The 15,608-nt window shown below is 38.9% G+C and overlaps 1 protein-coding gene across 1 annotated transcript in view; it reads right to left on the bottom strand.

The window, feature by feature from the left end:
- Window positions 1-712: 712 nt before the first annotated feature.
- The window catches only part of IL1RAPL1 (interleukin 1 receptor accessory protein like 1), a 77,132-nt gene continuing 62,236 nt past the window's right edge, over window positions 713-15,608 (bottom strand). The window contains exons 6-7 of the mRNA XM_027775716.1: window positions 2,001-2,171; window positions 713-1,543 (exon numbers count right to left, since the gene is read on the bottom strand). Coding sequence (XP_027631517.1) covers window positions 825-1,543; window positions 2,001-2,171 — 890 coding nt within the window. The 3' untranslated portion in view covers window positions 713-824. The remainder of the gene's footprint in view (window positions 1,544-2,000; window positions 2,172-15,608) is intronic.

Below are 15,608 nucleotides of genomic sequence, written 5' to 3'. Positions count from 1 at the left end.
TGCCTTTCCAGGAAGTGATCAAATATAGGGCTTAATTTAAAACGGAAACAACACTCTCCCCTATTTTCATTCCCTTAATCTTCTCTTCTTAGCACTCTGTTGTGGTCACTGTCGAGTGACTAGCACACCTTTGGGTCTAGAGTGTATTCTGAAGAGCAGTGAATTAAATGTTAAGACAGTTAGACCCACCCCCACCCCTCCGCAGAGTTTACACATCATGCCGCCAATAGAAGGGTAGAGGTGGGGAATGAGGTGGGACAAGGAAGAGATTCAGGGCTCTGACTGGCGGGGCCTTCCTATGATCAATGTTCTCATCTTCTTTTTCTCCCCAAATGGCAATGCTGGCATTCGTCGCACTGCTCTCTGAAGGCCGACTTGGCCCTGCTGATGCTAGGCAGAACCCGAGAGAGGATCCGGTGCTCCCTATCCCATCGGATAGATTTGTCCAAGCACCCCAAGGAAATGTTAAAAAGCAAAATAAAATAAAAAAAATAATCAAAAACCCATTCTAAAACTAAACTAATGAAGCAAAAAAGGGTTTTCTATCTATACATCAGTCTCTTCTTTAAAAAAAATGTAAATTTACAAATTCCAGTGACATATAAAACAAAGTCAAAAAATGTAATGGTAAGAGACATGGTAAAACAGGAAGACACTGATGCTACAAAGAAATTGCAAAAAACATATGTACAAGACCCTGTTTTTCCTCGTGTTCTAGAGATTGTAATGCATGTTTTTAACAGCAGCAGTCGAGGATTTAGTTCCAGGCACTGGACTGCGGATTTCACTCAAGCTCCCAGGACGGGATGTCCCTTGCTTTTCTGTCACCAAATCACACTGGATATACTGGTCTCCCTTGGCAACAGCGGCAGGATGGCACTGTTTGTGTGGGCCTCATCTGGATTCTGCTCCCTGCTTGATTTTGTCTGTGGCCGCTGCCCGTTGATGAGTGTCATAGGGATGTTACAATAGGTATGCTGATTTCCTATGGAGGTAAGAGGCAGGGTGCCGGTAGGAGGTACGTCGTACTCATAGCTTCGGTAGTAGTGTTTCTGACGCATTTGTGAATGGTACGTGTTGTGAAAGGTAGAACGGAGATCTGGATGGGCAGTGGCTAGAGCTGTGGAGGTGGCCGCAGCCATGGAAATGGCAGAGACAGTCTGCAGCTCCCCAAAAGGCCCCTGCTCACTGACATCTAAAGCCTGCTCGTGCGTAATGGGCTCTATCCTCTTAAAAGGCATTTCATACTGTAAACGTTTCCAGAACTTAGAGTTCAATTTGTTGCATTTTGGTCCATGCCATTTAATGACTGTCAGGAGCTTGATGGTGTGCTTGAGGGCCTCCACCTCCTGGTAGTTCATAATTCCACGTAGTTCACTGCATTCGATCAGTATCACTTTAATTTCTCCAGTCACAAGCATGTTTCGAAGTCTGGTCTCTAGTTCAAAGATGCTCCAGCCTCTTCTGACTACGTAATTTGGGGTCATGACAATAATCAGCCTCTTGCTTTGATCTACACATCTTGCCACATCTTCAATGTATGCTACAAAAGAAAAAGGGGAGTATCAGAATGAGTGAATTGAACATTTGGTCCAGAAAGCCCTGATAGAGTCTTTTTCACACATTAAAAGAGAGTTATTGTTTGTTGTTTTACCTTGAGAATATTAAAATTAAATATTAATATTAAAACAGCCAAAGACCACGTTGAATAGAGTTTGAATCTTCCTCTCCTAATGTTAGAGATAATTTTTCCAGGTATAAATTTCTCTCTCTCTCTTTTTTTTAATGTCAAGGCTCATAAAATCAGATGTTTTATAAAATAATGGAAGTATCTTCTCTGAAGTACTAAAAATATTAAAAATTAAATTTCCTATGAACACATTTATTTAGAAAGTAACAGAAAAATTGTTGAAGAAACAAAAATTTAATTTCTGTGTAAAAACTGATGATACACAGATACACATATGACTATGCATAGTCTGAAAGGAAAACAAACTTACTTCCAGTTGGGATTAAATCTCTATCCGGTATAAACAACTTATATCCATAATGCTTTTCAAGCATATCAGGTAGGATTTCAAGGGCAAAACGTTCTTCCTCCCCAGTCTCTTGATTCCACTGGTCAGGATCCACTTTGGTGTATGACAAGTATGCATCGTAATCTTTATTGTCTGTCAAAAACATTGTAGAAGTTGAAATCATTACTCTAAAGAAAACAATGGAACATGAAAACATTCACATTTCTTCATAAACACCTCCAAATGTCTCACTTCTGGGGAACCAGAAAATTTTTGTTAAAAGTTTGTAAATACTGCCCAATATCCTGGAACTAATTTGGAGGTATAAAGGGTCACGTTTTGACTTGTTGTCATGGTAATAGGAAAAATAAGCAATGAAATAGTAATGAAAGGCTGACTTCCATCATTTTTTTATGCCAGAGGGCATATACATGTACATCAAAAAGAAAAAGACAGAAAGAGAGAAAGTACCCCCCCTCCCATGGATCTTGTCATGTTTAATCCTCCTTCCTCCAACTCTCCATCTCAAAATCCTGGGCACAGATACATGTGTACACTCAGTATGTTTTTCAAAATGTCAGGGCTAGGCTCAAACCCTGGTCAGTCATGTTGGGCCCAGCTTCCTCTGCACAGTGCTGAACTGTTGCACTCTTGAGGCCAGCCCGACTTTCACCAATTTTTGATGCATGAGTCATAAATAATCTTGTCTTCTTATAAAAGTTTGGATAGCAGTAGGCTCTTACTCTAAATCTTATATTTACATGATCTAGCTTTTGGTCATTTTACTCTGTTGAAATAAAAAAAGACTAGACCTAACTAGAGAAGTGATTTTCAGATTGTGGTATGCTGATTTTCTGTTGGGAAGAAAATAGAACTAAATTTGGAGTAATAAATTTTTTACTGGGAGCCATTTCTTGGATTTGGGGACTGAGAATATTATTAAACTGAATGATTATAGAAAATCATATTGTTTTACTGATCTCCATTTATCTTACACATAAAATATTGCCAAAATATTAGGCATTATACTAATCAGTTTGGCCGTAAGAATCTAAAAGTACAAAAAAATGAAAGAAATTTAGTACTAAAATCTAATTTTTTTCTTCACTCTTCCCCTTTTCATAGAACACTTCAGATGTTTGCTATTGTGTGTTATCTTTGTCATAATTTTTCTAAAATAGCATACCAAAGCTCTCATTTGTTGTTTCTAAGGGAAAACAAAATCATTGGGACCAGCAGTTAGCATAGTGGCTATGTCACTGAACTCCCATGTAGTCGACCGCGCTTCAAGTCCTGAACCCAGTGGCTTAAACTCACGCCGGGCGTGTGTGCGTGCGTGCCCAAGATCCCAAGAGGAGAACGGAGGAGAAGGGATTGCGGTGTGGCCATCCCCCCTGGGGGCTGATTTCTTGCTTTCTGTCTCTCTGTCTCTCTCTGTCTTTCTGGTGAGCGCACACACCCTATAGCAAAAAAAGAAAAAAAATCATTTAGCTTCTGGATAATTTCTTGTTTGTAAATTTTCTTCTTAGTGTATGATATGATACACATGTCAGAGAACTCACAGTTCACCTGAATTCTAAATACTGTCAATAGCGTGAGTCTATCAATATCAATATCAATATCAATATCCCCATCATGCCTGCCTGATGGTCATAAGTGTATTACTCAATTATTAAGCCAAGTTGAATTGAAACACTCTAACTTCAAAATAAAATGAACTTGGCATTAGGGACAGAAATGACAATCTCTGGGGTATAGAATATGAAAGATAGAGGGACTTTTTTTTTAATGCAATACGGCATGTGCACTTGTGTGTGAGTGTATGAGAGAGAAAACATCCCACAATGGGGTGTGATCATGTGATGGCCTTTTTACCTCCATCCCATCAGGATCTTGTGGATGCACACATATGCACCTAGCATGGTTTTCAAGCTTCTGGTGCTAGAATGTAAAATACAGTTGGCCAAGTAGGATCCAACTTCTTCCACACAGTGCTTAACCACTGCACTAAAGGCCTGGCCCAGAGGGCCACTCCTGACCATTGCTCTGGCTGGCTTTGGGACACTCTTCTTGATTTCAGGGACAGTAAAACTCACTTCTTGAGATCCTTAAATATGTGTGTTAATTCTAGTATCTGATAATCCTATGCCACTTAGTCATTCTATAATGTTTGAGGGTAAACTCTGAACACTGTTTACTACACCTAAAGTTAATGTATAAAAAGCCACTAACTCGGGGACCATCAGATGGCATCATGGTTATGTCGCTGGACTCCCATGTAGTAGACTGCAGTTCGAGTCCCAGACCCAATGGCCTGAGACTCATGCCAGGCATGTGCGTGTGCATGCCCAAAATCCTGAGAGGAGAATGGAAGAGAAGGTGTTGTGGTGTGGGCATTCCCCTGGGGAGTGACTTCTCACTTTCTGTCTCTCTGGTGAGCACATGCATCCTATAGCAAAAATCTCTGAAAAATAAATAAATAAAAATAGAAAGCTAATAACTCTACTATAGGATCCTTGGAAGGAAATCTTTAGATAAGGAAAGTGTTTTTTAAAGTAGCTTTCAGAAAAAATAAATTTAAGAAAATAGTAATCATCTGAAATATGTCATATTTTGATATTTCCTTTATTCTCTAACCCAGATATAGTCATACATGTTATAAATAAAATCTAATTTTTGCCAGAAATAATATTTATATTTGCTATATAGCAAGTCTATGCCCATAGGCCAGCAGATAGGCTGGTTCCATTTGTTTATGTAAATACTTTAGTTGAAAAATAAATAATAGAAAATAGCACATAATAAAGCTAGTATGTAATGTGAGTTAAAAATATTAATTCATTGGATATTCACATGCATTACCTATGAGATACCAAACTTTATGATATTAATTAGTAGCTTGAAATCTAACAGGAGATGAAGAAAAAGATAATGGTCCATTTCTAGGGGATAAATATGTTAGCTAAGAGTAGTACAGGGATCACAGGCCAAAAGCAGAATTTTTCTTTCTTTCTTTCTTTCTTTCTTTCTTTCTTTCTTTCTTTCTTTCTTTCTTTCTTTCTTTCTTTTTTTGAGAGGTTTTTAACTTAGGGCACGTGTGCTTCCCAGAGAGAAAGACAGAGACAGTGAGAGGTAAAGTGAGAAATCACCTTCCAAGGGGGATGGCCACACTGCCGTCCCTTCTTTTCCATTCCCCTCCTGGGATCTTGGGTATGCACACACATGAACCCAACATGATTTACAAGCTACTGGGTCCAGGACTCATACTCTGGACTGTAGTTGGCCATGAGGGAGTCCAGCGATATAGTCACTATATTATCTGCTGGCTCCAAAAGCATAATTTCTTAAACCAGACCATAGATTGTAGTATTATTTCACATATATACTATTGGGTCATCAGAAAAGTCATGATGCATTTTTGCATAGAAAAACAGAAAAATACACCATGACTTTTTCGATGATCCAATATTTTCTTTCTAGAAAATTATTCTCTTCCAGTTTTGTCATGAAGTACTACAAAGTACTGAAACTCCCGTAAATCTGGGTTGCATTATAGTTTCTCATTTTTTAATCTTGTTTTTTTCTAAGCTTAGACTATATTTGAAAATGAAATATGAACACCAATAAGAACAGAGTACTGGGAACCAGCAGTTAGCGTAATGGCTATGTCGCTGGACTCCCACGTAGTCGACCGTGGTTCGTGTCCCGGACCCGGTGGCTTAAAACTCACGCCGGGCGCGTGTGCGTGCATGCCCAAGATCCCGAGAGGAGAATGGAGGAGAAGGGATTGCGGCGTGACCATCCCCCCTGGGGGGTGATTTCTCGCTTTCTGTCTCTATGTCTCTATGTCTCTCTCTGTCTGTCTGGCGAGCGCACGCGCCCTACAGTGAAAATCTCTCCAAAAAAAAAAAAAAAAAAGAACAGAGTACTCAGGGATCAGAAGAGATGTAAACAACTGGTTTTCACATACTGAAAAATTTCAGAGACATAACATGTTAAATGGCATTGTTTGTTTCTGGTTCCCTTGCTTCTTCAGTAGACACCTCTCTTCCAACCCCTCAACACTGTCGTTACTTCTGTGAGGATGCCTCTTTAACTTAGATATCTAATCTTGTTCTTTCCTGAAGCACTCCTACTTGTAACCTAGACCCCTTAACTTGTATGTTCAGCATACTCCCTACACTTAATAACATGCTCACAACATAGCAAGCTTCCCACCCCAGACTTTGTTCTTTGCCTTATATTTCACTTTAATTTTAGTAACGTAACAATGTCACTTATTCAGTGTCTAAACATCTTATCCCTTTTATCAATATTCTCACAAATATTTATTGGTACAAATCAATGGGATTCTATTTCTCAGGTCAGGCTCTACTCATTTCTAAGCTGTTAAATTTCACCTGATTCTCCTGTTCCATTTATTCATCTGGAAATAGGTCACTCAATTCACATTTCTAAACTGAACCATTGATCATGCTTCATGATGGTTCAAAAAATATCTGTGGCTACTCATTGTCTAAATTACCAATAGCAGGACAGTAGGTGGTATGGTAGTTAAGGTACTGGACTCTCACATGGCCAACTGTGGTTTGAGACCCAGGCCTAGTGGCTTGGTTTCTTGCTTTTCCTTCCTCTCTTTCTCTTTCTCTCTCTCTAGTGAATGCATTTGCCCTGTAATATAAAATAATAATAATAAATTAAATAAAAGAAATAACCCTTTAGAAAAGTATCAACAGCTAAATCTGTAGCTTATTTTTCTTGAAGTTGAGCCTGACTTCCCTGAGTTGGAGGTAATCTCTTTTCCCATGTGTATGGTATTATATTCATAACCTATCTCCCATCTTATGCTAAAAGATCCTTGCCTCAGTTATGTGACAAGGGCTTAGTAGATGCTCAAACATTTCTGCTGATGAAGTGAATTAATGGCTTTTCATTCTGGTATCACATGACTCACATCCTATAGCCATTTCTGAGGATTTTCTCAAATCCTAAACCATTTCTCAAGAGGGATGGCTTTAGTGATGTAGATTCGTTACTACCTGGATCTCTGAGGGGATTAGTAGGAGCTATGGGGTTAGAGTTTAGAAAGAGTTCTTTGGGAGTATTGAACTATAATTTCTCACTATATTTCAAGATAAGACTTTACAATCTGTACGAATATCTCTAGGGAAGTGGTTCTCAGACTTGATCATGAATGACGACCATCTGGAGAGCTTGTTAAAATAACAGACTGATGTAGGACAGCAGGTGGCATGATGGTGAAGGCACTGGATTCCCAATAGTTGATCATGATTTGAGTCCCAAACCAGAATCTTGAAAATCACACCAGGTATGTGTGTGTGTTTATGCCCAGTATCCCGAGAAGAGAATGGAGGAGAAAGAATTGTGGTGTGGCCATCCTACCTGGGGGGTGATTTCTCACTTTATATCTGTCTCCAGTGAACTCACATGCTCTATGGAAAAAAATATATATGTGTGTGTGTGTATGTATGTAATATATATATTAGGTGCTCAAGAAAAATACAGACTGCTGGGCTCCACCTCCAAAGTTGCTCATTAAGTCTGGAGTAGGCCCTGAGAATCTGCATTTATAACAAACTCACAGATGTTGCTGCTAGTGCAGGGACAAGGGACCCCACTCTGAAGAACTCCTGTTTCAGAACAGGGTATAAGCATGAGGAGGTTTCAATGACATCGAGCACCTGCAGTCAGCTATCAGGTACTTGACCGGAGCACCACAAAAACTAAACCTTGTGTCTTCAGCTCCAAAATTAATGGTTCTAATACTTAGGAGATATACACTCCAAATAAAATACTTGAAAAGCCACATTTTTTCATTTTTTTTGTAAAAAAGGAAATTACATTCCTTTTTTTTTGAGAGGTTTTTGCTATAGGGCACGTGAGCTCGCCAGAAAGATAGACACAGAGAGAAAGCAAGAAATCACACCCCCAGGGGGGATGGTCATGCTGCAATCTCTTCTCCTCCATTCTCTTCTCGGGATCCTGGGCACACAAGCACTCATGTCCTGCATGAGTTTAAACCACTGAGTCTGGGACTCAAACCACAGTAGACTACATTGGAGTTCAGTGACATAGCCATTACATAATCTTTTGGTCCCTAGGAGATATATGCTTACCTAGACAAATATATGTAGTAACTATATCAACCTTAAAATGAACTTCAAGAATTAGCACTATGGCCTCAGTCACTTTTCTATGTCTTTATGTCATCTAGATGAACTTACAGCATTTAAGCTAATGTCTCCTAGCTAAAAAGGAATTGTTTACAAGCAAATTATGGTAGTAGGAAGCCCCTTGCAAGCATCTGTGGCACCATCCTCAAATCAATGGGGCACATGATTGATATCTAATTTATTTCCTTCCCCAGAGTCTATGTCACTGAAATAATGTGTATTTATTTACCACCAGAAGCAACCCCCCGATTTGAAATTTCTCAGACTACAAACATGATGCCAGATACCAAACTAAATTGAGCAATATTTTCTGTCTCAAAATTATATGGATTCTAACACATCTTCCCCTTTTGTAATTACCAACTGGAAAAAAATGTAACTGTGTATCAGGAATAACAAACAAATTCAGAAAGATGAAAAGTAAATGCATTTTTGCATCTTTCGTTAACATATGAGAGGATATTAGCTTCTTTGCTCTTTAAGAGAATTGAGAAGCCAAGAGATCCTTGGATTTCTTACAATAATGGAGGTTTGAAGAAAATGTAGGTTGAAGACTCCTTTTTCAAAATGAAAGTGCAGGCTATAATAGATCTGGACTAGGAAAGAGCTTGACTGACAATAGAAATGGTTTGAGATTGACATCAGGTCTTTGGGAGTCTTTAACCTTTAAACATGTATTGAATAGCTGTCAGCTGTTATTGGCACCTGGCCATTCTTTTTCTTTTAATTCTCAAATATTTATAAGTTACATAAATGAAATTGGCTAGTGACAGAGAACATCATCATTTCAGCAAGTGAGTTACAAAAATGAGACTGATGGAGGGCTTAAAGATAAATTGTGTATTTCGTCTTAAAAGGTGATTTTTGTAGGCCAGCAGATGGCATGGTGGTTAAAGTGCTGGATTCTATATGGCCAAGTGCGTGATTTGAGTCCTGTACCTGGCAGCCTGAAATATGTACTGAGTATGCGTGTGCGCATGCCCACTATCCCAGGAGGAGAGTGGATAAGGAATTTCAGGATGACCGTTCCCAAGAGGGGTGATTTCTCACTTTCTGTCTCCCTCCAGTGATCACGTGTACCCCGTGGCAAAAATCTTTTTTTTTTAAAAAAAGGGTGCTTTTGTATGTTTAGGTGTGGCATATTTGCACAGAAAATTATGATAATTAAAAATTACTGGGTTGGCCTGTGACCTACTTTGGTTAAGGGAGCCAGATCCCACATGGCCAACCATGGTTCAAACCCTGACCCCAGTCGTAGCTTGAACAACATGCCTGGCATGTGCGTGTGTGCCCTAAATATGGACAGGATGGAGAAATAGAGAAGGGTTTGCAGTGTGACTATGCCATGTTGGGGTGCTTTCTCCCTTTCTCTAACTCTGTCTCACTCTGGTGAGTGCATGTGCCCTCTGGACATTAAAGAAAGGTAGCATTCATAAAATTTGAGTAAGAGTTTTCAAAAAGTAAGCCATATTTCTTTCTCATGTCTCAGATTTTCTTTCATATTCTTTCACATATTTCAAAGATATAATTTTCCAATGAGAAAATATAGAGATAGATCATATTTCCTTGTAGATCTAAGTAACCTTAATATTTCAATTTTATGATTGTCATTGTTTTAATAAATTTCACTTCTTTTTTTTTGAGAGGTTTTCACTATAGGGCGCGTGCGCTCGCCAGACAGACAGAGACATAGAGACAGAAAGTGAGAAATCACCCCCCAGGGGGGATGATCACGCCACAATCCCTTCTCCTCCATTCTCCTCTCAGGATCTTGGGCACGCACGCACACGTGCCCAGCGTGAGTTTTAAGCCACCGGATCCGGGACGCAAACCGTGGTCGACTACATGGGAGTCCAGCGACATAGCCATTACGCTAACTGCTGGTTCCCAATAAGTTTCACTTTTAATTTCAATTCTGTCATGGGATACTCTGACAACTTCGTTGCAACAACAACAACAACAACCAAAAAAAAAAAAAAAAAAAAAAAGCTTCTGGGGGGCCAGCAGGTTGCATAGTGGTTAAGTTGCTGGATTCCCAACATGGCTGACCATGGTTTGAATCCCAGACCCAGGGGCTTAAGAAACACACCAGGCATGTGTGCATGCATGCCCAAAGTCCTGAAAGGAGGGAGAAGTAAAAGGAATTGAGGCTTGACCCATTCCCCATGGGGGATGCTATCTCATTTTTTCTTCCTCACTCTTTGTTATATTTATTTATTTATTTATTTATTTTGGAGAGGTTTTGCTATAGGGCGTGTGCACTCGCCAGAGAGACAGAGAGACAGAAAGCGAGAAATCACCCACCGGGGGGATGGCCACGCCGCAATCCCTTCTCCTCCACTCTCCTCTCGGGATCTTGGGCACGCACGCACACATGCCCAGTGTGCTACTAAGCCACTGGGTTCAGGACTTGAAATGCGGTAGACTACGTAGGAGTCCAGCGACATAGCCATTACACCAACTGCTGGTCCCTCTGCTCCTCTCTCTGTCTCTCTTTAGCAAACGCATATGCCCTTTGGCAAAAATTTAAAAATAACAAAATAAAATAAAGTTGTTTGAGTTGTACACTTCAAAATTTGCACAACATTTTTCTTGTTTACATGTTTTAACATTTAGTACTTTCCTGAAACATTAGAATCTGTAAGTTCTCACTTAAATGTGATAGTAATTAAGGTATTTATCATATGGTAATAGAGAGAAAAAAAAAGGTAGCTGAGCTCAAATCTTGAGCTCCTACTTTTTATGTAACTCAGCTGAGACTGTATTTCATGATCTATAAAACAGCACCTTCTTGAAGATGTCTAGAATTAAATGAGTGCCCATCATAAAGCAAAATACCTGGCTTAAAGGAGTCATTCAATAGATATTAGTTTCCCTCTATATGCTTGAGGGCAGGAGATAGAGAGTAGTAAAGGTAATACACGGTTTGGGATAAGAAAGCCCGGTTTCTACCATTTAAGTTTATGACTTGAGGCAAGTTACACACCAAAAATTAAATATTTGTCTTTCCTTCTGGAATTTAAGAACTCATTCTAGGTTGTTCCTGTGTTAAGAAGTCATTCTAGGTTGTTCCTGTGTATGCGAATTATCTTCCAACCACGCGCGCGCGCGCACACACACACACACACACACACACACACACACACAATCCCCAAAAACCCTTTAGGGGGTTTTGAATGATTTATAGATGTTCTGTGTTTCACTGATGGGCATGAGGACAGTAATCTCTGATTCTGAATAGTGAGTGATTTTGTCATTGAAGAAGGAAGGAAAATGAATTCTATGGCCTAAGACTGCATAGGTACCATTTTATTTCCTATGCCAAAAATGGAATAGATATTCACATTTTCCAAGGTTTGGGAGTAGACTTTTCAAGAGATTGCTCTGATTTGTCCAATATCTACAATAACTCCTAATATAGGGACTAGGAGATCTTTTCTTTCATCTTTAAAATAGGAATTATATAAATAATCATAGTGTTCTTATAAACTGGCCTTACTGTCCTTACGAGTAAGCATACACTGCATACCCCATAGTCAGAGGGAAAAAATGAACAAAAAACAATAGCAACAATAACAAAACTCCTTGTACTCTCAGGAAAACAAACCTGAAACAAGGTCACAAGCTTTTTAAAGAACATTATTTATTTAATATTATTTATTATCATCATTATTATTTTTAATTTCACCAGAGAGAGAAAGAGAGAAAGGGAAAATGAGAAAACAAGTCACCAGGTCCCGAACTTGAACCACAGTCAGTCATGTGGAAATCCAGCACTTTAACCACCATGCCACCTGCATGCCCCAGAGTTACAAACTTTTAAATAAAACTGGAGGGATCATCCTAGGCAGAGGCATAGAGAAACAAAGAAGTCTGATGTTATGATGTGTGTATTTTCTTTTTAATTATTCCAACAGAGGTGGTGGGTTACTGTGCTAGTATAAACTTTGTTTCAGAGACATTAGGTTGCCCTTGTCTGGATGGTCAGCTAGTATTTAATTAAAATAAGGCAATACTCCAGAGACAGACACTCCAGAGATAAGCACTTAAGCTATCATTTTTTCTTTTTAAAGTTTTAAAAAGTATCTATCTATCATCTATCTCTATCTATCTATCCATCTATATCTCTATATATCTCTCTATCTCTATCTATCTATCTGTCTAACTATCGATCATCTATCTATAGAGATAGGGACCCCCAACAGGTTCTTGCCATGCCATATCCTTCTCCCAGCTTTCCAGCCTGTCAGGATCATGTGTGTGTCTGGCATGCTCGGTTCAAATCAAGATTCAAACCCCAGGCCTTTCCATATTATGCAGTGGTACTTTACCTCTGGCACAGCTGGGCCAAACTGTTTTCATTTCTGATCAAAAGTAGATGCTTTATGAATTATCCAAATGGATATTAAGAATCAGGTTTCAATGCTAAAATTAGTACTTTTTACTAAGTGTAATGGATCTTGAAAGTTGTCTCCCCAAAGTGAAATCAGTGATATTCAAGACATAATGATTACTTAACATGATTTAGAGATGTAGTCCCCATCCACGATAAGAAATTAGCAGGGCCAGTGACCTGTTCCCTTAGACAAGCTCTTCTAGTTTACTTCCAAAGTGGCCCTGTGTCCTGATAAAGAATATTCTTGAATATCATTGAATGGTTAGCCCAATCCTACGACTGGAATATTGTCATAGTTTCCTTCGGGGAAAATTTCTTGCAAGGATTTTCAAGACTGCACACATATACACGAAACAAAGTTGGAACCTAAATTACTAGGATTTGGTATACACCCAAATTTTCTTTCATTTTATTATGGAATCAAGGTGGTGGTAGAACGAGTAACTGCCCACCACCCCAACCATTATGGTTACCTCATTTACTGAAAAGAACCTGAAAATTATGCATGATTTATTGTGTTATGTCAGTTCTCAACTGTATTTATCTGAAGACCAGCATCTTGGTCTAACTGGAACTCTGCATGTTTAGATCTTATGGGAGTGCAATGATGCAAAAATATATTAGGCCACCTTTAATAGTTGAGATAAGAAGCCTGGACTTGCTCTGGCAGGAAAAAATGAGGCATATTTCAAAATGAATTAGAGTGAATATGGACTTAGAAAGATAATACTGTTATAATGTGAAGGACAGAATAGAAAGGTAGAGAATGAAAGCAAGAACGTGGTGTAGAATGCTTGGGAATGCAGTTACAAGTAAGGATAAGGAAACCGTCTATTTCCAAGAGGTACAATTGACTGACCTTGATGACTAACTGGAAGTGGCAGGTAAAGAGAAAGTGTGACCAATGAGATAGAGTATGATACAGGGAACTGAGGTGTGAAATGGAGGATGACAAGGGGTTGAGTGATAATAAATCTGGCGGTGGGACCTATCTTGATGAAAATTACAAAATAGGTTAGTAGAAAGAAAAAGTACTAAAAAAGTATTAAAACAAGAGAACTAGAAGCAGGACAGTTAGAGTTAAATTATTTGTTCATAAAATCAATTGAAGATAGAATAGTAATGTCACCCAAAATTCTGGGTGCCATGTTATTAGAAGAAAAGTGCTAAGGCCTGATTCCATGGGAAACAATAAAATATAAAGTTATATACAGGGCAAGAGGAGTGATGTGAACAAATGAAGAGAGCAAAACCTGAACATTTTCTATCTTTGAAAAATATCAGACTTGAAAGGAACTGGCTGAGTGTGCCCTGAAGTCACACATTCCATCACTCACTCTGAAACAATGGCTCCAATCCTTGGGATTTGGAGTAATTTGGATTTTGGTTAAATTATTTTTACTTGCTATGGTTTACATACACCCCCCCCCCACCCCCCCCACATTCACATGTTGGAACTTGGCTGTATTGTAAAGATAGTAAGAGAAAACATGGTGTCACAAGGTGGAACTTTTGTGATTGATTAGGTGATAAGAGTGGATTGATTCATTCCTAGTGTGTTTAAAAGGACATACACACACACACACACACACACACACACACACATCAACACACAGAAACTCAAACTCATTTCTCTCTCACAATATGACACCCTACATGATCTAGAAATACTGTCAACAGGAAAACCCTCACTATATGTGGCCCCTGTAAGTATGTAAGTAAATAAAATATACGTAAATAAATCTCTATTCTCTTATATTTCCCCAAATCCAGTATTTCCTATTATTGTAATAGAATGGACTAGAACACTAATTGTATGATTCTCTGAGAAGCAATGAATATTACTGAGTATCAATAAATTTTCAATAAATGGTCAATGAGATCCAGCCTAGTGGCACTGCCAGCAGCAAACTGAACTGTGGCACAGGAAACCACATGGCTGACTATGGGTTTGGATCCCAGGACAGACTGGAAAACGTGACAGATATGTGAGTGCATGTCCAGGATCATAAGGATCTGGAAAACAAAGGAAAGGGTTGCAGCATGACAGGACCCTTTTCAGGGTATTTTTCTGTCTCTCCTTTTTTCTCCTTCCTTTGTGCATGAGCACACACTCTATTAGGAATGAAATTTTTTTTAAAAAAATCTTTCAAGTGGTCAATGAATCTGTTATTATCATATTGCCATTGTAGAACATTATGTCAAAACATTAGCTACACTTTCTGTTTTTCTTTACATTTTGACCTTTTCTTTTTTCCGAGAGTATTTTATGAATTCTCTTTTTTAGATGGGGTAAATATGGTGGCCAAAAACGAAGAAGGCATTGCTCAGCTTTGACTTCTAAATTATAGTTTACAAAAGTTAAGATAGAAATTTGTTTATCTTAATAGCCATCTTTTTGGAAGAGAAAAAAAAATGTGATAGAGCTAGGAAGCATGGGGATTCGATGGTGTTGGAGAAAAATTTCCATCACTGGAACAGTAGTCATTTGAACATAATATGTGTAGAAGGATATAAAGGAAGGTGACCAAGATTTAGCAGCTTCCTAGGTTTCTGAGAAGGGGCTTTCAGGATTCCAAGGAAGGGAAGGGGATAAAGAAGCTACTACGGTTTGAGGAAAAATCTGAGAGAACAAGGATTCATGTCTTGTCCCTCCAAGGAATATCTTAGGAAACTAAGCTTTGTAGGTAAATCATGTACCCAACATGGGACCTGTATGTTAAAGAGGCACTGGTTGAAGAAGATGACTATTTTTCTGTTTAAATGAGGAAGTGGAGGGATCAGCAGATGGCATAACGGTTACATCACTGAACTCCCATGTAGTTGACTCCCTGGACCCAGTGGCTTAAAATTACTCTTTCCAGGCATATGTGCATGCATGCCTAAACTCCCTCAGGAGAAAGGAGGAGAAGAGATTTCTTGCTTTTTGTCCCTCTTGTCTCCGTCTCTCTAGTGAGTGCACATGCCCTATCACAAAAATCTCTCTAAAATTTTTTTTAA

This window comes from Tupaia chinensis, unplaced genomic scaffold (assembly GCF_000334495.1).
Source record: "Tupaia chinensis unplaced genomic scaffold, TupChi_1.0 Scaffold000600_1, whole genome shotgun sequence".
Classification (NCBI taxonomy): domain Eukaryota; kingdom Metazoa; phylum Chordata; class Mammalia; order Scandentia; family Tupaiidae; genus Tupaia; species Tupaia belangeri.
This window is presented reverse-complemented; position numbering and strand designations above follow the sequence as displayed.